Raw genomic sequence first — 26,202 nt, forward strand, 5'->3', positions numbered from 1 at the left:
ACGTGTTGACGCCGTCCAGCCCCACGCAAGGGGCGATCCGCGGTAGCTCGTTAACGGAGATTTGCCGTGTTGTGGCGTCAATGTCAATGTCAGCTTGCGTGCTTGTTGTTTTTGTCTGCTTCCACTTGTCTTTGCACTAGGGTGATGTTGGTGTAAATGTGCAGTCATATTTGTTGTGTTCCCACTAGTGCTGTAAGCGTTAATCTGAAATGACATTAACGCCATAACGCGGCAAATCTCCGTTAATGAGTTACCGTGGATCGCCCCGTGCGTGGGGCTGGACGGCGTCAACACGTTAACGAGCAAACTGCGCTGACGCACTAGTTCCCACCAATGTAATTGAGCATTGCTTAGCACATCCGACATACTGTTTTACTTTTGTCCATGGCGCTTACCATCAGGGTCATGCTTCACATGAAAACCAAGATAGTTCCAAACGCCAGATCTGAATGAGGGCAGGGGAGGTTCAATTTCGGGTAGCGTTGAGGCAGCTGCCATGTTGCAACGAGCTTAGCTTCTGTCTTGCGCTGCGCTCAGTGGATCTGCACTCGACAGTGCAGCCTAGGCGGAGTAGTCGAACGCAGATTCACTGAGCGCTCAACACAGACAGCATCGTCAGAAGAAAAGTTGATAAAATAAATAAAAAATTTTGTATTGTTCGATACATATGCATACCGAACCGAAAGCACTGTATCGAACGGTTCAATATCGATACGAGTATTGTTGCACTCCTAATATGTGTGTATATATATTTATATATATATATATATATATATATATATATATATATATATATATATATATATACACTTAATCACTGTGTTTTAGGATTGTTAGTCAGTTTTTGCTCTCATGGCTTCTAAAGTGCAAGCAAAGAAACGACATGCAGGCAGTCACGCCCTCAAGTGTCTCAGACAGTGTCGAACAAGAGTTTGGAGGGCACGACTTTATCAGCTATGACAGACACACCTCACATTCATCAGATTTAAAGCCTTACAGAAAGAAAGACGTGAGGTGTGTCATCCCAGGTATTAACAGAAATCTGCCCTTTGGCACAGCTCCATTCTCACTAGATTGATGAACACTTCTAATGCCCCAAGGTGTCTGCAGAATGGATGTGCATTGATCTCAGTGCACTCTGTCTGTGGGCAATACAGTACAGGGTTTGTGTGTGTGTGTGTGTGTGTATATGTGTGTGTGTTCTCATTTATGGTTTGTTACCAGGCAATACTGAGACAGAGTTGATGTACGTGACTATATTTCTGTATAAAATGTTACAGAAGTGCCATTGCCCAGCAGCAGAAAGAGCAGAGCAGAGCTGTGTCACCTTGGGCTTGAGACCAAATTCACTGCTGCATCATGGGAGCAAAAAAACAAAAAAACTTTGGACGGAGGGCAAAACCCCCCCAAACAAACAAATGGAGCAGCTTTTTCTGTCCTCTCTATCTTTCTCTCTTTCTCAGTCTCTTACAAAGATAAAGGGTTAAAGAGATGTTCAGCTACATTCATTATATTCTTCCGGTTAATGGCTAACAGTAAGTCACCAAGGACCATTAATAGTTAAAGAGGACTATCTACTTACAGCAGAAATTTCCTCATCCTAATACTGGAGAAGGGATTACTACATAAAATGACACCTTGGCACCACACCAACTCCAAGTCATATTTTTTTTAATCTTTTTTTTTGTTTTTTTTGCAAAGCTACAATAACAGTCATATCTACCATCACATAAATAGTTTACCAACAATAAGCAGAGTGCCTATTCAGCCTACAGCAGTCTGCAAGCTTGGACGTTGGATGACTCGATCTTCCACAGCGAGTGTCGACTTGGAGGTGACCTGCACTGCTAGGGTGAACTCAGCACACGCAAGGAAAAGTCTGGGAGGGCTGCTCGTTTTATGAAAGCCCTACTTAACATGCCGTGGAGACTCTTCTGCGTGTTAAACTGGAAATGACAGCGCTGTTTTACATTGCTTGAGAAAGAGCGTGAGGATCATGTGGCAGTGGGCACACTGTCAGTGGCTCTGCCTGAGTGAATCACCCCTTGAGGTGAGATGTTTAGTGCCCACACTCTTACTGAAACTTTGCCTTTTGGAAATGACTCCCAGCAGCAAAAGACACAGCTGTTCGAAGCTCTTCATCGGCAGCGTGCAGCACGGCCCGCAGTAACTTTGACGCCCCACAGAGGACTTGTTTTTATAGTTTTGTCAGTTTATATGTTACAAATGGTGGCTCATACTGAGTGCTAGATGGTCGTGATGTCTTTTTATCAGTCTACAGCCATCAGTTACTTACAGTAGATTTATTTTTTTTGCATGAAGGAAACCATCAACACCTATTCAGTGCTGGTCGCTGCTTTGTGAATACTTTTTTGAACATCAGAAGCCTTGCTGGTTGTTTTTCCACCTTGCTTTGCTCAAAGGTAGTTGAACCATTTGCTCAATAGGTGTTTTGACATTTTCAAGCCTTAAAAGATACAGGCAAAGCTGGTCACCATCGAGACAAGCCTGAATAGGCTGTGATTGAGGGTAGGGGAAGCAACTCGTGGCTAAGAGCTCAAGAGGAAATGCAGATGGGCTTCCCATTTTTGTCATACTGGTACACCAGCATCTTGATGCAGTGGGAGTTGGCTGGTGAGATCCAGGGACTGCTTGTGATGGAGAAGTTGTGGCTGGCGTAGAATGGCGGCGGCTGCTTCCGGCAGTGGACCAAGGCTCGCAGCACATTGGCCGCCATGCTCCGGAAACGCTTGCTGATGAAGCAGTAGAGGAAGAAGTTGATCCCGGTGTTGAGCAGTGCTAGCATGTTTGCCAGATCCGTGAGTACATGGAGCAGACGGCTGGCAGTTTGTGATGCCGGGGGAGACGAGTAGAAGTGGTAGAGGATCACGAGGGTGCGCGGTGCCCACAGAACAGCAAAAATGGAGGTGATGGCGAGGAGGATGGCGGTGGTCTTGCCGGTTGAATAACCACGCAGACGGAAACAGCTACGGCGTCTGCGCAGCTTACGCACAATGACGGCATTAAGGGAAAAGAAGACCGTGCAGGGTAGGAGGTACACGGTGGCACAGTGGGCCCACACAAGGACGTGCTGGGCCACCGTTCTTTTGTCGCCCTCTTCTCCTCCTCCTTCTCTTCCGCCCCCTCCTCGATCACTACTACCCAGTCCAGGAAGGCTGTGCCAAAACTCAGGCCACCAGTAGTAGGGAGCTGCAGAGACCAAGCATCCAACGTAGACGGCGAATATCACTCTGCGTGTGCGGGCTGGGTAGGAGACCGTGTGGTAGCGCAGAGGGTGACAAACAGCGATGTAACGATCAATGGTAAGAGGCACGGTGATCCAGATGGAGGTGTGGATGGAGGAAAACTCCAGCACCTGAACTGCGTTATTTAATGACGGAGGCAGCGGCGCTGCCAAAATAAAATCCTCCAATATAAAGTCAACAAAAACAATGAGGAACAGAACGAGGATGTCGGCGGCTGCCAGAGCCAGGAGATAATTGTAGGAGGACTTCTGACGACGCAGCACCAGCTGGGACAGGATTACCACAGTCAGGATGTTAGCTAGGAGGAGGTGGGAGGGGGATGCGGACAGGTGATTGAAAGAAGATAGAGGAAATAGGGAAATGATGAGGAAGGAAAAAGTATGATGAGATCGGGAAAAGGTATGGGCATGGATTAGGGCAGGGAGAAAACAGAGAAATTGAGTGTTAGTGAGCAGATAATTGAAAGCGCTAGCAATAAACAAGACAGCAACAGAGAGGGAGTTGATAGTGATATGTCGGTCGCGAATGAAATGGCTCTTAGAGCCAGATCTTTGACGTGAACAACGCGAGACCTGGCTCCTTATCGCGAGCCGTGGTTTTTTTTTTTCTTTCTCGCACCCTCTCTCACACTTTTTTCCGCTTTGTGCTTTGCACTGGGAAGAGGGGGGAGGGGCGATAGTTACACTCGCAGTAGCACAGGAACAGAGCGGGAGGGAGAGACAGAGAAAGAGAGCCAGGGACAACATCACATTAGAATGGTATAGTAATCATCCACAACTATTTTCAGTTCCAGATGATAAAGGATTCAGAAAGTTTATTCATGCAGGTCCATATGACAGAGATTATGCATGTTCTTTTTGTTTTCATATTTTAATTTATTTAATTGTGTTGTGGTTTGCAGTGTTTTGTGTGGTTTCACTTTAAATTGGTTTAAAAGGAAAAAGCTGAAAATTTAAATAGTTAAAAGTTAAAATGTGAATAATCGGGTTTGTATTATATGATTTATTTATTACATTTTATGTGGAGTGAATAAATAAAAGTATATTTACGGTGACCCCTAGAGACAAAGCACGTACAAACTTCAAAACACGTAAAAACTCCAAAACACGTACAAAAGACAACAGAAGTGCTCCAGGATGCTAGGCGCAGTGTTGAGCTTTTGTTACCTAGTGGTTACCTAGTGAATATATATGAGTGCTTGTGTATAAATACACAAACAATACACATATGCTTTCAGTTGTGTAATTTAAGTGATCTAGGTAGCTCTGTTTTGGAAGTTCAGTTAAAGCTAGAAATGTGTTTTGGAGTTTGTACGTGCTTTGTCTCTAGGGGCCACCGCATATATTTACATATAAACATATATAAATAAAACCACTTTTCGGAGCCGAAAGAGCCGGCTCTTTTTAGTGAGCCGAGCCGAAAGAGTCGGTTCTCTAAAAAGAGCTGGAAATCCCATCACTAGGAGTTGATAGCAATAGAGATACTGCAGACTGGTAGGTGCTAACACAAGCTCAACACAAAAAGCAGACACCAAAATTAGGAGGCTAGAAAATTTAAACTGAGCAAAAAAGAAAGCACATCAACAGCACCACCTAAAAGCAGGTGTAAAAGCATGCCGAGTGAACTCTGTGCCCTGTGACATTTTCTTGCAGTTTCAGTCCACAGTATACAAAAATATTCAATTCTGTCATTATTCCCAGACAGTGTTTTCCATGTTCAAACAGCTCCTATTCTGTAAACCTTCTCTAGTTTATTGATCCCCTTCATCTACACCTGCTGTGTGATTCCAGCAGCACCTGCCTGTGCCTTTGGCCAAATTGTTATCTGCAATAAAGAGCGAACCCACAACAAAAACAGGAGGGCAGCGTGCAGCATCGCAGCCTTGGCAATTTGCTGAGTTCACTACTATGTGCCATCCTGCTGCCGGCAATTTCGGTCCTAAAACAAAGCACAAGGGCACCCCATCTCTCCATTTGCCTCTGTTTTCGATTTTTATTCCATGTGCCCAGCAAGCTCCATAATAACTTCTCATCCAGCCTGCCAAGTTTCTCTCCCAGCTGATTTATTACGCATTTGTTTTACAGGTAAATACCCAAGATGGAGTGCAAAAAGGCCTGAATGTGATTTAGCTCACGACTGCATTTAGTCTGACTGCTGTGCATCTGAGAGGCACCAGCACAGCTTTCTGGCTCTCACGTGGACCTGCACATCCCATTTCTCCAATCAGTGCAAATTGCACATTGCTCCCAAGATAGTCCCATCACGTCAGCAAGGTTTATAGGCCTCACTCAAACCCTTCCCAAACTCCGCTTATTTGTGTTTTTTCATTCCTGTTGTTTCATTGTTGCCCCTCTACTGCACCCGTTGGTAATTTAATTAGCACCAACGCATCTGAAACGAATCCACTCTGCTAGTTGACTGACTAGGCAGATATTACAGAAGGTTAACAGAATTGATGCTATACTGTGATTTAAGTGTCCCTTAATTTTTTTGTGCAGTGTATTTCACCATCAACACAGCCTATTATGACACTGATCAATAGTGCCACAGATTAGATACAGGACTGGGAGGAGATCCCCCTAAGACCCAACCCAGCATCACCTCAGAGACATGCCCAGATGTTGTGCATATAGATAGATGGGTGGCTAATCCAACCCTCAAAGGGATGAGGATTATGACTTTCACTGTTACGCCTACACAATGTATGTCAGTAAAAAGTTTTAGCTTGAATACTTTGTTCATCACGATACAATGTGAGCTTTAGGTTTTCTCTTGCTTTTTCTTTTAGGCATCAAATAGTGTAATTTTTTGTGATCTGTAGACTTACTTCAACAAATCTGACTTAAACTCAATGCAAAACAAATTTGTGATATTCTTGAGGTCTTCTCAACCGGCTCAATGCATTTCTCTTGAAATATTTACTGTTTATTTCTACACATTTTTCAGTATTAGTTTGCTAACAGTTATCTTCTGCTTGCTTAATTGGTGCATTGCTACCTGTGGTTGTTGTTGTTTTTAAATACACCAGTGCCACCAACTACACACTAGAAGAATAGATTGCAAGCATCAGTAGGGCTGCTTATCAACTAAATGGGTTTCTAAGTGAAAAATGGACTTTCTCCTAAAAACTGTGCTGCATAATGCTCAGGATACCTTTAATGGACTCTGGCTATCAACTTTCATAACCAAGGTTATCTATCTTCCTGAAACGCTGATGCTGACATTTTGAAAATAAACGTTATTTTTCCCTGAAAGCGATGATCCGTGAATTCTGTTTGCTACCACTTTATTTGAAGGTGTGTCACCCTGAGCCATGGGATGAGTCTTTTTTGATGTTTATGGTCGATGTCAGTGAGTGTTTTTAGGTCATTTATGTTATTTTAAACTAATACCAAAATGGTTTGAGACATCAATGTTATGATAACATGACATTACCAAAGATTAGGTTACTGTACAACCGGGGTTTCATGCCTTGTTCAACCTGCACCGCTGTAGCTGAGGTCAAAGAAAACATTCAAGGCACTTCAAGTAAAGTCTTACCTTCTGTTCTGATAATATTCAGTGAAGGCAGCCATTTATTTAATGCATTTGAACCTTTTTTTGTCCTCACAGGAACGTAAGTGCAGTGTGAAATTCAGAGACACGTTTTGAGTCACTTGTTTCCAGTTTATCCAGAGATTTCTATTTCATGCTCTATTAGTTCAATAACCTAACTAACGATAAAATACACACAACATTGCATGTGTGCTTTGCTGTTGCTGCATAACCCTCTTTAAGTCAAACCTGCCGGAGACACGTAAACATTACACTTTACACAACAGCTTCACAGACATCAAAGCACTCAGTGGCAGTCACAGTCCACACAGTGTGTCTGTGTGTGTGTATGTTCTGTGATCCTTGTGCCTCCCTCTGCAGTAAAAGATCTGGGATTGGATTAAATATGGCAGCTTGAAGTCTGGTACATCACACTTCACAGCCTCTGCCACTGTCAACTGATTAGAAATTACAAAGCCAGCTCTGGATAACGACTAAAGTTGTGCGGAGGATGTGCAGCAGACGACACAAACGCACATAGAAATGCATGTGCGGCTCCACAAATGTGCATAAAAAACACACAGATCGTTAGGGAAGCACCAATTCATTAACGATCTATCAATAACCACAAATGAGACGTCAAAGCTGCTCACAACACCCAACAACTTAACAAATATCAGTCACATCACAATTGCACAGCTCACTATCCTCTCCATAGCTGAGTTGCTTTCGTCTTAAATCTTGTCTGACTGTGTCATCGATTCTTTGAGTTTAAAGCTGCTTGTTGTTGTTTTTGATTTTAATTTTGGTAGATTACAGATTACACAACTCAAATCAAACAGTAAGAGATGTGGTACTTAATCGTTTGTGCTATGAGGTGTATATTAACCCCAAATGAGAGACAGTATAGCGATTTTGTGTCATGTGAAGGTGTTTTAATCTTTTCCCTTTGATTTGACAAAACTTTAATAACAAAAAAACCCTTGATTTTCTTTTTATTTGACTGTTGGCAGTTGATTTGGGTAACAGGGGTCAAGTTTGGTTGGTTGCTCCCAGTTACTGAGCACAGTGTCGTTGCTGTTTGCAGGACATTAAGTCAAAGTCAGCGCATTGATTTTTAGACCAAAAAAACATTTGGATCTTGGTAATCGGCTAACTGAGTTACTGTCTGAAGGAAAAATGTCATGTCCTTCTTCTGGCTTCTTAAACGTATGGCTTTGCTATATTTTTTTGTCATTCATAGCATTTTGAATACATGTGGGTTGGGATTATTGATCAGATAAATTTTACTTTAGGTTAACAAGCCAACAATGCTCAGGGTCTAGGAGATGTCACTGGGGTCATACTGACATAAAAGTATACTTAGTGACACCATGATTTTATTTATATGTAGGCTAATTGCTTTTTGTTTTGCTTCCTTACTCAGTGTATCATTGTCTTTTGTACTTGTCTAGTCACATGACTCTTAAGTACTTTTACTTTATTATTACGGTCATCACATCATCTTTTTTCCAACTCAGAAATGGCTTTATTTGGATGAGAGGACATTAGTAATCTGCATCCATAACTGTATGAGGACTCAAAATTTCACTCACTGGGCTGTACTATACAGCAAGCTATACCTCAACTGACAACAGCTAACGGCTTAAGATGACCGCATTGGTAGCACTGTTAACCATCGCTGTGAGTCCATCGCCATTACAGTGGTTCTGAGGGCTTGCCAGACAGTATTTTCCTTAGTGATAAGCCTCATGACTCAGACAAAACCTCCATATCTGAGCTGATATAGGAATTGAAAACATGGGAATTGGAAGCAAAGAAATCATTGAGTTGTTTTCAAAGTTTTCACCAGAAATTAATTATTTTTCAAGCTATATAATCTGGTAATTTCTGAGCTTTTGCGCTAATACAGTATAATAATGGATTGGATTTATATAGCGCTTTTCAAGGCACCCAAAGCGCTTTACAATACCACTATTCATTCACTCTCACATTCATACACTGGTGGAGGCAGCTACAGTTGTAGCCACAGCTGCCCTGGGGCAGACTGACAGAAGGGAGGCTGCCATATCGCGCCATCGGCCCCTCTGGCCAACACCAGTAGGCAAGTAGGGTAAAGTGTCTTGCCCAGGGACACAACGACCAGGACAGAGAGCCCAGGGATCGAACCGGCGACCTTCCGGTTACAGATGCGATTCCCAACCCCCTGAGCCACGGTCGCCCAGGGGGCAGAAAAAATCCACTCCTGTCTTCAACCTACCACTACTGCAAGGTTACAAAAATTGAGAGTTGCATGACCCTGAAAAAACAACACTGAAGTCTGGCTTGTGCTCTTGTGCTGCCATTCGTGAAGGTGACAACAGTGTGAATAATGAACTCTTTAGTCACAGCCCCCTGTCACTCCAAACAGCCACACCTGTAGTAATGTATAATGTTAATCCTGCAATTTAACCAGACAGCAGCTGGTGAGTGTTTTTAATCAGTGTGTTCCATGCAAACTATGGGGAACATCAGGAATCTGCTACCGAGCAAAGCAATCACAAGGATGTTTTCATGAAGCAGTCAAGGAATGCACGATTTTTCCTTAGCGACTGGTGGTTGCCAGGGAGTCACTGACCAATCTGTAGACCTGTGTAACTGGGGCTTAAGCAATCCATTTCCTGGGTACTGTCATCAGTCACTGGGAAATGATTGGTCTTTTTTTCCCACTTGATGCTATCAGACCTAGGGGAAATGTGGACCAGCAGCAAGTGGCACACAGGCTAGAGAGCACTGCGTAGCTAATTATAAAAAACTGGATTAATAGAGAGGACACCAAAGTTAGCGTCTTGCTCATTTATTTCTGGGCTACCATTCATTCACTCAACCTATACACACAGTACAAGTCACATTAAACCAAGCATTCTTCAAATAGTTACAGAATGCAAACTTTAAAAAGCAAAAAACGCAATAATTCAAAATAATTTTACTTATTCAAATACTCATAACTTAAAAAAAACACAAAACCCGGCTGAAGGATAACTTACAGCATAACTCAAATAGCTCATTTAATGTTCACACAACATTCCTACAACATTCGTGCCATATACGCTATTACTCTTGAACGTATTGTTACCAGAGCGTAAATACAACATGGCGGCAGACGACTGCGAATGCCATGCTCATCAAATCACAGGCTTTCCCCTTAACTCATGTACTCCCTACTGTCTGGTTAACACTAGAACAAACTCTACAACACATTTTCTGAATTTGCAGATTGCTTCTATCACAACGCACACCTGTATGACTGGGGCCTTATCTACCTGACCATATACCGTCACCATGATTGTCATGCAATCAAATAAATGAATGAGATAGCATGATGTGGTTAGCGATCATGTGTCTGTAAAACCTCTATAGACACCAAAACAGTTTTTTTCTTTTACTGTGAAACCTTGGAGTCATTTTTGACCAGGACATGTCCTTCAACGCACATATTAAACAAATATGTAAGACTGCTTTCTTCCATTTGCGCAACATCTCTAAAATTAGAAATATCCTGTCTCAGAGTGACGCTGAAAAACTAGTTCATGCATTTATTACTTCCAGGCTGGACTACTGTAATTCATTATTATCAGGATGTCCTAAAAACTCACTGAAAAGCCTTCAGCTAATCCAAAATGCTGCAGCAAGAGTCCTGACAGGGACTAGAAAGAGAGAGCATATTTCTCCTGTTTTGGCTTCCCTTCATTGGCTTCCTGTTAAATCCAGAATTGAATTCAAAATCCTGCTCCTCACATACAAGGTCTTAAATAATCAGGCCCCATCTTATCTTAATGACCTTGTAGTACCATATCACCCTATTAGAGCACTTCGCTCTCGCTCTGCAGGCCTACTTGTTGTTCCTAGAGTATTTAAAAGTAGAATGGGAGGGAGAGCCTTCAGTTTTCAGGCCCCTCTTCTGTGGGACCAGCTTCCAGTTTGGATTCGGGAGACAGACACTATCTCTACTTTCAAGATTAGGCTTAAAACTTTCCTTTTTGCGAAAGCACATAGTTAGGGCTGGACCAGGTGACCTTGAATCCTCCCTTAGTTATGCTGCAATAGACTTAGGCTGCCGGGGATTCCCATGATCAATCAATCAATCAAAGCTTTATTCGTCACATGCAGGTTGCCCTGCAGTGAAATGGGACCCCCCCCCCCCCCCGACCTTACACATATAGCACAAACATTACATGGGGATACAGGTCGGAGATTGGTAGAATCAGAGAAAAAAAACATTGAAATGTACACTACAGTGGGGAAAGTACAAGAGGAAAAAAAGAGACCCCTACTCATGCTGTGCTTCCATGGTAGGACAGCATGAGAACAGGAAACACAAAAAACTCCTCTGCACAAAGAGCACATAAATGTCCACAGCACAACATTATGAAGACATGACAAGCTACAGGGGTGGGTGGGGGGTGAGGAGTAATCCGAAGCGAACACAGCATTGATGCTGGTTGTACTGATGCATTGAGTTTTTCCTTTCCAGTCACCTTTCTCACTCACTATGTGTTAATAGAGCTCTCTGCATTGAATCATATCTGTTATTAACCTCTGTCTCTCTTCCACAGCATGTCTTTTATCCTGTTTTCCTTCTCTCACCCCAACCGGTCGCAGGAGATGGCCCCGCCCCTCCCTGAGCCTGGTTCTGCCGGAGGTTTCTTCCTGTTAAAAGGGAGTTTTTCCTTCCCACTGTCGCCAAAGTGCTTGCTCATAGGGGGTCATATGATTGTTGGGTTTTTCTCTGTATCTACTGTACTATATAAAGCGCCTTGAGGCGACTTTTGTTGTGATTTGGCGCTATATAAATAAAATTGAATTGAAATTGAATTGAAATATAAATACTCTATTTTCACTTCGGTGAAGCTGGACATTTTGATTGGTGTTTATGGGGACTGGTTCGCTCTTAGAGCCTCAAGCGGTGATTTAAGGAACTGCAGTTTTTGGTACGTGCAGCTTTCTTCATTTTTCAACACTATAGCCTCTTTTCTACTACTCGACTTGACTTGATGGGTATTTTAGGGTATTATACAGGTATTTTGGTAAACATAGCTTCTATTCTACGTGTTTGGGGAACATGAACAGCATTTTGGATCACTGAAAACTAAGTTTTTGAAAGAATTCCAGCCATGGTAATAATTTACATGCGTTTATATGTGAACAGGGAAAACCGAGATTTTGTTCTGCAACGTCTAAAGTGTCACACTGTGTGCCATACTATTGTTTGCGGCTTTCGATTGGCCGATATTTCTTCACAGTTTGGGTTCTATGTTTCTGTTGACAGCACCAGAGATATTGTAAATAAATTTTAAAAATCCCTATTTGAAAAATATATGCTCCTTTCACATTATTTTTTTTTAAACTAATTTGGGATTTTCTTTTATTATTGTAGGGTCTCACAAAATAAAGCACCTTAAGGCAACTGTTGTGATTTGGCCCTATATAAATGGACAGTGTTGGGGGAGTAACAGAATATATGTATTTAAAAAACTAAATATGAGTAACTGTATCCATCACAGTTACTGTTTAAATAGGTGATAATTAGAATACAGTTACTTTGTTGAAATAAATGGATTACACGGCGGTCTTTTCCTGTTTCATATGTCTCTCTCTAATTTTGGTAATTCCACGCTGGTGGAAACCCAAACAAAACACACAATAAGAGGCTTTAATGTAAGCGTCCTGTTGGTGGCGTCAGTTACACAATAGACCTGAAGCCACCACAACAGAGCCAGCAGTGCACGGGCAGGAATGCATTTCTTACTTGGAAATTCTGACACCACTTCACATTTAAAGAAGAAAAGGATGGGCGAAATCTGACTGTGCAATGCAAACTCTGTTGCCGCAACTAAGCTGCTCTCAGCATCAAAAGACTCCACCTCCAACCTAAAGAAGCATCTGCTTGTAAGTTCTTTAAAAAAAAACAAAAAAAACTAACGTTAGCCTACTGCAACTAACTTGTTTTAGTTGTGGTAGCTACCTGGGTTATGTGCCACTTCAGTATCTCGATGTACTATTGCTGTGTGATTTATTACTATTACTGAAGGCTACTCGCCACCAACCTAACATTGTTAGCTGGTGCTAGCTGGGGTTAGTTCATAGACAGCAGACTGTTAGACTTGATGGATAGCATTAACAACGTGCTAGCTGCAGATAATCATGTGCACTTCTGAAAGCAGACAGAAAGAAAACATATTACTGATACAGAATTAGTTTTCTATACGAGATCACTGCAAAAAGTGCAGCCTTACCGAATGTCCACCCTACTCTTACTCATTTTATATTGAGATTTAAAAATCTAGTTGGTATTGGTATGGCGAGTAAGCTTCAGTCATAGTAATAAATCACACAGCAATTGTACATTCATGTAGTTGTAAAAAGCGTGACAATATATTAAGTAATCCAAAGTATTCAGAATACTTTGCTCACATTAAGTAACTTAACAGAATACGTTACAAGTATTCTGTACTCTGTAGTGGAATAGATTTTAAAAGTAACCTTCCCAACACTGTAAATAGATTTGAGTAGAATAGTGGGGTTAGTTTAAGTGTGAATATGAGTGTCATTGGTTGTCTGTCTGTGATAAGGAAAAGCAGAAGAGGATGGATGAATTAGTTTGTCTTATCACTGCATTTTTATGGGAAAAGTTTATTGCTAACTTTGTGCTGTCTTCCAGATGGAGATCCATTACAAATCAAACACATAATAGACGTCACCTTCAATCCATTGCCTCACGTTCTCTATTGTACCTCTGCCCATCCGTTTTCCTCTCTGTGTACATACTGCTGAACAGAGGGGGAGTGACATAAAATGGAAACAGTGAGGTGTTGACTGTCACAGGCTGGGTATTATTCTGTTTGGGCTCCCCAGCGAGGCAGGGCACTCTACAAACAAACAAAGGGGATCTGTTGAGAGCTTGACATTTCCATTTAGCCTGAGCCACCCTGCACTGGGTTGCCTATTCATTTCAATTGACTCCTGCTCTTTCTGTCGTCTCTGGAGCGGGGGTAGATCTGCTCGGCATTCAGGTGGTATGGGGTGGCACATGCGGGGCTCGTCTCAGCAGGAACAGGGGAAGCCGAGGTGCAGAGAGGTACACCGTGCGCGCACAGAAAGGCACATGCGACAGAAAAACATTCACCATCCTTTCCTTTTTTTTTCTTTGTGGGAGAAAAAAATAAGCATCTCCATCCAAGAGGAAATTAGAATAACCTGTTGGACGGATAATCGGCTGTTCTGTGTCTGTCTACTTTTGATTGTGTGTGTTTGCACGGGTGATTACTTTGGTGATCTGTGTGCCTTTATGCATGTCTCAGCTCCCCCCGCTGTGCCCCTAATATAACGAGGGACAGGGCCATTGACGTTATTTAGCAGGAAAAGGGAAGGCAGAGTGTGCTCCCTGAGGTGTGTAACGAGGCTGACTCATCCCACCACTAAAGGGACGTGTTCAGCCGGGCTGTCGACAAATGACACAGCACAGTTTAACCCCTCACAACAGCAAGTATAACATAGAGACAGAGAGACTGACACGTTCTTATACAACTGTCATCAAGTTTTCTCACGGGCCCCATGTAAAGCAGAAACAATATTGTAAAACGGAAATTATGATCTAAAAAAAGAGAAGCATTGCATCATTGCAATTAGGGAATTTTTCTCCCCTTTATAATCTTGGAGGAAATCGAGGTCAAGCTTTAATGGCTTTTCCGGAGGCTAATAAGAATAGGGTGAAGTGTGATCTGAGGAAGGTGGCAGGTGAGTGAGCAGGGACAGAGACAGACAGACAGAGAGGTATCGAGGACGGGCGGCAGGAGGAAAGGAAGCGAGGCGAGAGACGGAGAGTGGGTGAATATCAAAAGCTTGCTTCAAAGGTCACAGCACTTTGTTCCTGATGACCAGCATTTCCCTTTTGTCTATCTCTAAGTGTCAGACTGGACATGAAGGGTGGCGATTCCTTAATTTCTCCAAACCAAAAAACAGGGGTGCGTCCCCACTACAAAGCAGTGAAAAGCAAACAGGGAAGATAAAAAATGATGGTTTTCTTTTTTACAAAGCATTCATTTGCATTCAGTATGGGACTTAAATGCAGTGACAGTCAACCTGATTCCTGATGTGTGAGGTGAGTGCTAACAGAGGATTTCAGAAGAAGCCCAAAGGAGAAATAAATTCAATAACATAAAGCTAACAATGAGAAAAATCAGAGAAGGGGAGACGGAGATGTGTACGGAAACTGAATATTTAAGTTTAATGGGCATATTAAGAGAAAATAAGCCCTCTCCCTATGTGCTGCTAATGGTATTGATGTGACTGCAGTGCTTTGCTGCCTGCTCACCTTAACAGCCATTCATTTTACAGACAGGCCACAGTGAGTCAAGGTTTGGGCACGACTGTCCTCACATCAAAGCTAAGGCTGCCGCCGGTGATAAGGTGCAGGTATTGTGCACTGAATGACAAAGACCTGCTATTAATTTTTTAAGGATTAGTCAACTAAATCAGCAATTGTAATGTTCACCTAAGGAAAATGTAGCACGTGTAATTGAGTGTGATGTGTGAAAAGAAAGAAAAGGAGCACATTTGATAATAGATGTGAGGAGGGAAGAAGGGGAAACAGATAGAAGATCAGGAATGTTAATCATTAAAAGTCATCTAATTAGCCATAGATTTATATGTTACTGCTGTCCAAAGAATCCAAACGACTTACACATACCGAGTTTGCTGTATTCTCTGCAGCCGTGACAGCATTTTGCTGCCTACTGGTCAAATAAAGTCAGTTCTTGTCACAGCACATCTCTGATTTATTGCCTCAAGCAACACCTCCCTCCTCTCTAGCCTCCTCTGTTCTCCCGTGCCATCTCTGGCCCATCTCTCCCATAACAAGCTCTCACTCTCCCCCTATCTTTCTCTGCTTTCGTAAATCAGTACTTGAAATCTGCTCATGCTTCAGGATATACCCTCACATCCATTTCCTTTGCATGCCCCACCTATTTTAAAAAAACATCTTTAGAGTGATTGGATTTTTATCAACAAGTTACCAACCCACTACAGACGTCCCGCTGCTGGTGCATATTGACAGATCAATAGCTCAAACTGAAAATCGATCGGGGTCCGTCTCTTCATTATCCTAAACAGCGGCTGACACTGGCCCCTTACACTGCAACATGGAGGCAGGGGTTGTTAGTGCTGAACCTCCCCAACCTTTCCCCCCCCTGCGTGGATGCAAGAGTGTGAGTGGGAGGAGACACCTGAACACAGTCACACTTGTGAGGAGCTTTGAGGAGCGGCGAGGTACCATGCAGAAATGTGAGCACACATATGTTTGTGCACAGGGAGTCAGGGAGGAATCCCATGGGAGCTTTACAGCAAGCGACTGAAAACAACACATGTGATTCTCTTTTCCCACAATGTTGAAAGTAAAGCATCAAAAAGAGCATCATTTTCTGGTCTCCCACTGAAACGGCTGAAGTGCTTTTTCTTTTTACTGAGATAACAGTCTCAGTCTTCCCAAGGTCAAAAATGTGCTACATTCTTTGACAGTGTGCAGACTTGGAGTTGAATTGCTCTACCAGAACATTTATTCAGCTACTGAACATCACAACCATTTTAAGATGCTTTACTCAAGCGTGCAGAGGAGACCTGCTGTGCTAATTTCCAACTCTATATTTTTAAGTGGCATGGCGCAAGTCGCAATTCAGAATAATCTTTACATGTCTTGTGCAGACACTTTGTTCTTATCCTGACTTTCTTCTAATTCCTTCTTACTGTAGGATTCATGCTTCAGCAGGAAATCTATGGCATAGCTCCATGGTGACTGCAAACCTCTCTGAAACCTTATGCTGTAACCTATGGCATAACCTTATGACCACCTCCTGTGCATTTACTTTTTCACTGCAGTTTTTTAAAATGTATCCGTTAGAGAATAACAATCACCATCTCCATATAAGGAATAATAATCTAATATAATGAGCATAAGGGCTCAAAAATGTCAGCACATACCTGGAGAGAGATTTCTGTCAAAACCCAAGACGAAAAAAAAAAAAGCCTCAGTAATTTATTTGCTTCTGTCGGCGATGACCACACAGTAATAAATACATAATGCACCAGAACAAACATAAATGCTGGCAACGATGTCGGCCACTTGTTAAAAGTTGGTGCTGGTATTGGATTGATACTTTGGTTTTGTTTTCTAATTTCAGTATTCAGCCCGATGAACTTTAATAAAAATATATTGTAAATGAAAATAGGGGGGGGGGGATATGATTTTTGCGTCATGTCTATTTCTTTTATAGCTTAAAGCACATTTAAATAACAGAAGTTGGCCTAGAGTGCTTTATAGACAGGCACGTTTATATTCTGACACTCCCAAAAAATAGATTCAAAATACATGAAAAGCTGTGTTTTGTTGTGTTAACTATACACTGTATAAAGTAAAGATCATAGCGATTTAGTGTTTTTTTTAAACGTGTGTTCAATTTGCAAACTGCAAATAATGATTCATCTCATAAGTCGGGACACACTGATCTGCCTGATCTGCTATTACGGATACTGATATCAGTAATGGTATCAGCAATACTGTCCCTGTTTTTACTTGGTATCTGCTCGATACCAAAACTTGCACAGCACTAAGACTTACATAGGTTACATCGTAGGCTCTGCACCGATTCGCCGGAGAAGTCTAAATCAGGCCTTATTGGCTACCAAAATATTTGAAAACCAAGAACACTTACTGTTACATAGATACGCAGATGCTGTGCTGTGTTGTAGACTGTCTTGTATGGAGTATAATGGGCCGATGTGTAGAATAGCTTTATCTCAACGGGGACAGTGTATCATGAGTTCACTGGATTGTGCGTTACTCCATTATTCAAGCCCAAACACTGTGCTTGTTTTGGTAAAATTATCTTTTATGACTAATTAAATGAAGTTTTAATTGTTAATTATTGGAGGCAATAGAGTTTAATTTAATCTCCTTAGCGGCTTTGTGCCCTGCTGCATTATCTCGGGGCGCAGACATTTCATTAACGCGTTTTGCGTGTTTAATTCAGATGCAGAAGTCTTCAGGCTACGCAAAATGGCTTCTGTTTGCAGAAAGGGCTGATGAATCACCAGGGGAAGTAGGATTTAAAATGTGTAGGTACAGGTCAGTAAACAGCTCCATAAACAACAAATTGTGTTTGAGAAATGTTGGACTGTGTTGGCCCAGACATTAGGGGGACCCTCTCTCGAGGACCCGCTTGTCACACAGCATTGTTCATTAGCTGATGGCTTCCCACTCCACAATTTTTGTCTCACCGGCGAACGCTCTGAGACATGCTGTACTTCACCTCTATAATTCCATCATGTCAAAGGAAGAGCCAGAGAAACGATGCCTTCATTGTACTGCTTGCTATGCCACCACACGTCTGCTCTGTCTCAAGCAGTGTGCTGTAGTGAGTGGAGAACGAAAGAGAGCGGGTTAGCGATTAATTAAAAATGTGGCAATTCGTTTCAGCTCTGTCGTCTGTAGCACCCCGAGTCGGGGCTCAGAGGTGCTACTTCAGCCAGCTCGGCTGTTATTAATCTCTCCCTCTCTATTAGTGCTCTGATCTTTCTCTCCTAACTCCACTTTTCTTCTTCTTCTGGGTGTCCGCATCTTCCATTTTTTTGACTCGCTCCCAATTCATCTGCTTTTTGTTCTGCATTTCCAATTCATCATCTCACTATAGGTCACAGTAATCTTTCCCGGCCGCTCCACTTGCGTAATCCCTTTTCTTATCGCCTTCTTCCCGCCTTGCTGTGACCCCTGTCTGCCCGCCGCACTGCAGGTCAAAGTCTGTCTGCACGGATGCGATGCTGCCTCGCTAAAACCTCATTTCAGTTAACTAATGAATCACTGGCTGACGATCAAATTAACAGCCTCCTTTCCTTCCTATGTGTCTAATATGTGTGGTTCTGCGGGTCACGCTGCTACTACTCACACATGCTGCGCTCATGAAACATTCATGATTCAGCTTGAGTGGAACGAGCTGTGTCATAATGATTGAATAAGTCGAACCTGCTGCCGCAAAGTATCATCCCGCTGCACTCAACTCAGCCATTAATTCAGACGACTATTGTAGGATTGCCTTACACTCTCAGGTTATTGTTACTCAGTGATTAAACAACCAGCTTCAATCCAATTTGTAAAGACGACTCAGCAGCAGAATCAAATACAATTTCGGCAGAAAACGACAGCTAAGTAAATTGCTTGCTCTGCCATCCAGGGGAAACAATTAAGCGAGGTTTGATCAGAAAGAACGACTTTTACTTTTACAAGACAGCAAATCTCTGGAGCGACTGCAGTCTTGGCACGCGAGAGCTTTTCACTTTGCAATGCAGATCTGTTTTGAACCAGCACAGCTTAGCTTGTTGATAACATCTCACTCCCTTTATCAAGGAAAGAGGTTCGGCGATAAAGAAGATGTGTTAATCGCGAGGATTAGCATGAATAAGGCATCAGAAGTCAGTGCTGCTGTTCACCAAAGTGAGTCCACGTCATGTCAGAACTCCCAATAAATCAGATCATAAAATTGAGGTTAATTAGTGTAACCTCCAAATTATGTTTTACACTCTTTAATCCCAGATTGAGTTCAGTTTTTGGGTAAAAGCAGACAGTCCACTGGGTCTTCACCTAATCTCTTATTAGGCTTCAGCACTTTTCCTCTTTCATCTGACCTCCAGGTTTTCTGTCTGTGTCTCAGGCTGTCTCTGTTACACACACACACACCTCACTTTGCCTCCCTGTGTGAGACTAGGTCAGTGCTCATAGATCACGCATTGGGATGGAGACAGTAAATGGGTCTGACAGTGTCTGTGAATGGACTAATCATTCAATGGTATAGACACGACAAGGCAGTGTCATTAATTCAGGTCATAGAGAAGAGACATGTAACACACACATACACACTCATCCCAGAGGTTAACCCATGAGTCCCACAATTTGTCATGCAAACATACATATGCCAGCTCCAGATTAATAAAAAAGATGTCATCTCTTAGTTTGAGATCAAATGTCTGGGAAATATTGGAAGAGAGTAATTTCACTTATCAGTATGTCGCTCCCTATTATCCCTGAATCTTTCCAAGTAAGAGGCAAAACCATAAGAAACTCCAAATGGACACAAGCACAGACACATACATGCTTAGTGCATTTGCACCCACAAGTGTTGGCCACAAGGTCAGGCTGATGAATCAACAGTATGTGTGCATGAAGTGACACTCGGGAGCAGCTGTGCACGACACACTCACTTAGTCCTGCAGGTAAGTGCACAACAAATCAAGATGCAACACTGCACGCCACCAAAGCCAGACTGTCATCAAAAAACGTGAGCAAATTAACACAGAATAAGGCATGCAGGTGAAAGAATACACTCATGTGCACGTCTCTTACCTGGTAGGCCAAGACAGAGCAGGACACTATAATAGATGACGGGTAGTGGTCCGAGAGGGCATCCCTGGGCAGCTTCAGAGGGATTCTGCCCTGTGCTCCAGGTGCTCCCGTTTGGGGGAAAAACAGGGAAGTGGCTGTGCTCCATGGCCTCTTCCTGGTCCTCTTCCTCAGCTGAGCTCAGTGTCAAGAAGCGTGCTGGCCACGAGATCGAACCGCCTGGAAGCCGGTTTTGGGGAGAGGGTGCTCTGTCCTTGGGTGCCAATCAGCATGGGTGTGTGTACGTGTGCGTTTGGCAAGACCGCAAGGTTGAGTGAGTGAGTGAGAAGGAGGGAGGAATGGGAAGAGATGGAGGAGAGCGAGATAGGCAGCAGACGGGGGAGATGCGAGGGATGATATGTGTTAGTAGGTGACGGAAAAAGGAAGGTGGCGAGAGGAGCTGAGAGGGAGGCGTGAAGAGGTGAGTGTGAAGGTAGAAGTGGAGAGGGGAGGATGCTGCCTGAGTGTGTGAGCGAGGGGAATGAGAGCGAGTCGGGAGCGCAGCGGGGAGGAGGAGAGAGGGAGGGCAAAGAAGAGGGAAAGAGAAAGGGCAGAAAGAGAGGGAGGGAGAGACGGAGACTGAGAGTGGAGGCAGCAAGCGGGATGAGGATGAGGGGAGGATGCTTAAGGAGAGAAATAGGGGTTTGAGGGCAGAGAACATAAAGAGATCATAAAACTGATGGGGAGCCAGATGTGATAGACGAGAAAAGATAAATGGGGGGTTAAGTCAACTGTGGAAAAGGACATAGTGCATTTGCCCTTGTCATTGTGTTTGTTTTCTGTCAGTGTGTCTCTTCATTGCTTGGTGGCTTTCTGATTGCATATCGAGTTAGGGGACAGATCACAAGCTGGGTCCATTAGTCTTTAAAATGTCTTTACATCCACAAGCCAATTTGCACATCCTGGATGTCACACAGAGTATAATTACATATGACCAGACTTGTGTGTGCATGTAGGTGTGTGTGTGTGGTGGGAAATGGGGGTTGGGATTGGCTGCACAGTCTAATTCTAATGCAGTGTGAACAGTTTGAATCTCCAGCTAAAAGGTGCTAATGAACTCTAGGCTGACTCTTAAAAACTCAAGTATTCCACCTTAAGACAGATTCCAATTTCTGGTTCATCAGTTGGTGTGACAGCAGGTCTGCAGCTGCCTGTTATTTTCATTTTCTATTAATCTGTCAGTTATTACAAATGATCCTCTGGTTGTTTGGTGTGTAAAATGATGTGTTTATTCCTCAGACTTCTCAGATATAGTAGACTGTTTTCTCCATCCCACTGATTGCGATGTAGCTGAAACTCTTTGCTACAATATTACAGATAAGTGTTGGACCATTTAATAAATTGCTCTTGAGTTTCAGAAAGAGAGCAGTAATGAGTAATTTCATGTAAGCTGTTCTAGGCTTAAAAAAAAGAAAAGAAACCACTGTAACGACCTGTAACTATTTTTCAAATGTTGCCAAGCATGGCAGAATCACGAAAGAGGAGCCTTTGAAATGCTGAGATTAAAAAGACACGGGGATTGTTGTGCTCTGTTTTTGACACATCAAATTTGTCAGAGTTGAGAATTTCAGGAGGTTAAAAAGCTGGGTTGTTAGTTTACCCTCTGATCTGCCACGCTGAAAAGGCAGAAGTAATTTTCTAAGTTATTATCAATAGTTGTTGGAGTTTTTCTAATTGCACCAGTACAAAAAGATTTGTTTAAAATTTTTAAAGCGTCTCTCATTTCCATTCAGTCCGCATTCTGCCGTTCTGCAACCGTTATTGACTTACGTTTTATTCAGGTGGAAATTTTAAACAATAGCCTCGATCTTAGGAACGCTAAAGTTCTTCGTTTAATAAAAGAAAAGAAAAAAAGACTCACAATGACCCATAATCATTCTAATGGAACAGAAAGGAGAAAACAAACAGCTCTTTAGATTCAGTGAACAATATCAGCAAATATATATTTAATTTTTTCTTCTATCAACACTTGTTAACAGAAAGCCCAGTGACTAATTTTTTCACTTTAATTTTTAACATGTACTCTACTTAGGTACGAGTTTGAGGCCATTTACGGTACATTTCTATGATAGATTTATTTGCAGATCAAGATTTTCATACAAAATTCACTCATTAGTTGTGTCTTGCAGCTTTGACCCTACTTTGCCTTTAGGACTGCTTTAAGTCTTCATAACATAGATTCAGCGAGGTGCTGGAATCATTCCTCAGCGATTTTAGCCCATGTTCACATGATAGGATCACACAGTTGCTACAGTTTTGTCAGGACCACATCCACCACATCCCAAAAGGTGCTTTGTTGGACTGAGATCCGGTGACTGTGGAGCTCATTTGAATATAGTGGACTCATTATTTTGTTCAAGAAATGTGAAATTTGAGATCATTGGGGCTTATTACATGGTATGCTCTGTTGGTGGGAGTAGCCATGAGAAGATGGGTGCAGCGACCGTGTGGCGACCGTGGCTCAGGGGGTTGGGAATCGCATCTGTAACCGGAAGGTCGCCGGTTCGATCCCTGGGCTCTCTGTCCTGGTCGTTGTGTCCCTGGGCAAGACACTTTACCCTACTTGCCTACTGGTGTTGGCCAGAGGGGCCGATGGCGCGATATGTCAGCCTCGCTTCTGTCAGTCTGCCCCAGGGCATCTGTGGCTACAACTGTAGCTTGCCTCCACCAGTGTATGAATGTGAGAGTGAATGAATAGTGGTATTGTAAAGTGCTTTGGGTGCCTTGAAAAGCGCTATATAAATCCAATCCATTATTAGTGTGGCCATAAAGGGAGGGACATGGTCAGCAGCAATACTCAGGTAGGCTGTGGGGTTTAAATGATTCCCAGTTGGTACTAAGAGGCCCAAAGTGCACCAAGAAAACATCCCCAACACCATTGCACCACCAGCAAAATGAACTGTTGATACACAGCAGGATGGGTCCATGATTTCATGTCGTTTCTGCCGCGTACAGCAGGAATGAAGACTCATCAGACCAGACTCATCAGACCAGGCAACATTTTCTAATCTTCAGTCGTCCAGTTTTGTTTAGCTGACAGGAGTGACACCCTTTGTGGTCATCTGCTGCTGTAGCTGATCAGCCACATCAGAGATGCTCTTCTGCACACCTTAGTTAGAATGAGTTTAGTTTGAGCCACTGTTGGGTTCATTGAACAGTATAATCATTCTCCTCTGACCTGTGACATAAACTAAGCATTTTTTACCCTGAGAACTGTGGCTCACCAGATATGTTCTCTTTCGCTGACTATTCTCTGTAAACCCTAGAGATGGCTGTGTGGGAAAATCCCAGTAGATCAGCAGTTTCTGTCTGGCAACAACAAGCGTGCTACATTCAAAGTCATTTAAATCACCTTTTTCCACCTTTGTGATGCTCACTTTGAACTTCAGCAGAACATGATTGAGAGAATATGATTAGCTTTCCAGTGAAGCAGCCTAACACTTTATTCCAATATCACAACAAAGTTCTCCTCCAAAATGAGAATGTATTTGAATTAACACCTCTGTAAAGCAGCTTGAACAAAAACTAAACATTCTAACTTTTATTAGACTGGGTTGTGACTCCTTATGAATAAGGGAAGAGCTGAGAGAAGTCGCTTTTTTATTAGTTTTACCCAGATGTTCCTAATAAACTGCCAACTGAGTGCAAGAAGAAGATTTACAATTACACCCGAGGGTCTTTTTTCCCCTCAGATCTCACCACCCACTGCTATATCTATCATTTCTGTGTCATTTGCCACGTTATTTCTCAGTGCATGAACCATACAAAACGTGAGCTATGAGATGGTGTCAGTGTAGCGATTACATAGCATACATATGCATACGTATTATGATTACACTACAGGCTTTTTTAGGCTTTCAAGAGAAGCTACACGTGCAGAAAGCAGGCATCAAAAAGGTTTTGGCATGATTACAGTGAAACATCATGTCCATTTAGGGAGCTGTCAGTTGTGCCTCTGCTCTTTCTGCCCATCTTCAGCTCAATCTGGGCCTACGCTGCCTCTTTCTCAGTTCTGAAGCCAGAGAGCCGCATCCTGCTCATCTCTGCTGTCTGAGCACCATACTTTAGATCATTTATAAAGTAGGACATGCGTCTGCGATAAGAAGGTGAGGGCAGATTAGATTACACAGTCTCACACAAAGAAAGAGAAGAAGAGAGATTTTTGTGGCAGAAAATGAACCACTTGTCGAAGGGAAGGAATCACAGCATCATCTTTATACCCGCTAGGAGCTTCATTTATGGCATTATGAGCATTTTCTACCCAGATGGGCACTAGTGTAAAGGAAAGCAAGAATTGAGCGCTAAAGTGTCCAGTAATGGCTCACCCGTATTTGCTAAAAGCCACTTGAAAAGTGGAACAAAAAAGGTGAGCGAGAGTAGAAGAGAAAAGAAAGGAATAATCATGTGCTTTTAATTATTTTCTGCAACACGTGAACAAATGAGCTGCAAGGGATGCAGGGAGGGGAGCTCCACGATTGAGTGTTAAATAAAATATAGCCAGATGACGTGAATTAATCACAGAGAGATGTGGGGGGAAACGGAAGATATCCTTCAAGAGTAGGTAGCATAGCTGTGAAAAACCCCCACAGGGTTAGAGCTGGCCTGCTTTCCAGTACTTAATACAACATCATCATTGGTCCTTGTCACGCAAACTCGATTACATGTAATCTTGTGGTGCTTTGATCCAGGCGGGATTGTGTTGTGCATGTGGGTTGTTGTTTGCAGTTAGATTTAATATAGGACATCAGATACTGTCCTGTGTACGTGTGAGGGTATTTTTTGATGTGTAATGCAGTGATATTTTTCAAAACCAAACCAGGACAGACGACGGCTGTTATACACGTTAGTTATGGAACGCGGTTGAACTTCAGCCCGACCCCATTATGCCCTGCGGTGACGCACGTGGATGAGTTCAGTGGTAGGATAGGTTTGTGCAGGTCGTTACAGGGCACGTGTGTTATTAACTCATTACATCATCATTACACGCAGTGTTTCAGGACCCCATGCTGCCAGGTCATCACCGAAACGAGCACCGGATGCACAAAAGAAAAAAAACAAACGCAGGTTGTTGCTAAAGAAATGGTTGGTGATTTGTGTTCAGTGCAAACGCCACAGAAATAAAAATACTAATTCAAGTGCTGTGCTGATGTTAACAGCTATCTTATTTGTTTTATTCTTTGCAACAAGCCTAAATTTTCAGAAAAGGTGCCAATGATCCGGCTCAGAGGCTTAAAGAGTGTCTACTGGTTTATAAATGGTGTGAGGCCAGGCCAGTTCAGGTGTGCCTTTTGGTTTTCTGTTAACAATACATGAAATACCAGATACTTAAATGTGCAACTGCAAAGAAAGTATCGTGCAGTATTATTATTATTTGATTGCTTTTTCTGTGGAGCATCTGTCATCTGTTGTGAGAAGCTGGCTAATGTTAAGTACAGTGCCAAACAAGCTAAGAAAACATCCCTACAGAGACAGTTTTGTCCTACTTCAAAAGAGCACCAGCTCTGAACCAGAAGCTCTTAGACTGTGTGTCTCATAGTGATATGCTGACATACACTATATGGTGCATAAATGGTGAATAAGACCAATCATTCAGCCATGGGAACAAGCTTCCATACCATTGCAAATATTTAAGGAAGAATATGTAATTTGTTGTGCTCATCTCAGGTTGCATTTACCTAATTTTAAGATCTAGATATTTTTCATTATGTCCTGATATGTAAACACTTAGAAATGACAGAGGGTGTACTTTCCTTTTACCATGACTGTACATTATAGAGACAAAAGTATTGGGCCACGCCATTTAATATTGGAATTCAGGTGTTTTCAGTCCCGTTATGTGTGTAAAATCATGCACCTAGCCGTGCAGTCTGCCTTTATAAACGTGTGTGAAAGAAGGGGTCGGTCTAAGACCTCACTGAATTTGAAGGTGATACTGAAATG

The 26,202-nt window shown here is 42.6% G+C and overlaps 1 protein-coding gene across 1 annotated transcript; it reads right to left on the minus strand.

The window, feature by feature from the left end:
• Positions 1-875: 875 nt before the first annotated feature.
• On the minus strand, positions 876-20,749 carry gpr139 (G protein-coupled receptor 139). The gene is made up of 2 exons (XM_086290617.1): positions 20,227-20,749; positions 876-3,564 (listed from the first exon to the last, which is right to left on the minus strand). Exons 1-2 carry the CDS (start codon positions 20,369-20,371, stop codon positions 2,558-2,560), a joined length of 1,152 nt encoding a protein of 383 aa, XP_086146743.1. The 5' UTR covers positions 20,372-20,749; the 3' UTR covers positions 876-2,557.
• Positions 20,750-26,202: the final 5,453 nt, after the last annotated feature.

The sequence above is a fragment of the Aulonocara sp. 'chitande type north' Nkhata Bay genome, linkage group LG4 (assembly GCF_057382095.1).
Source record: "Aulonocara sp. 'chitande type north' Nkhata Bay isolate Kocher_YH1m ecotype deep benthic linkage group LG4, A_spYH_male_GT1.1, whole genome shotgun sequence".
Taxonomy (NCBI): Eukaryota; Metazoa; Chordata; class Actinopteri; order Cichliformes; family Cichlidae; genus Aulonocara; species Aulonocara sp. 'chitande type north' Nkhata Bay.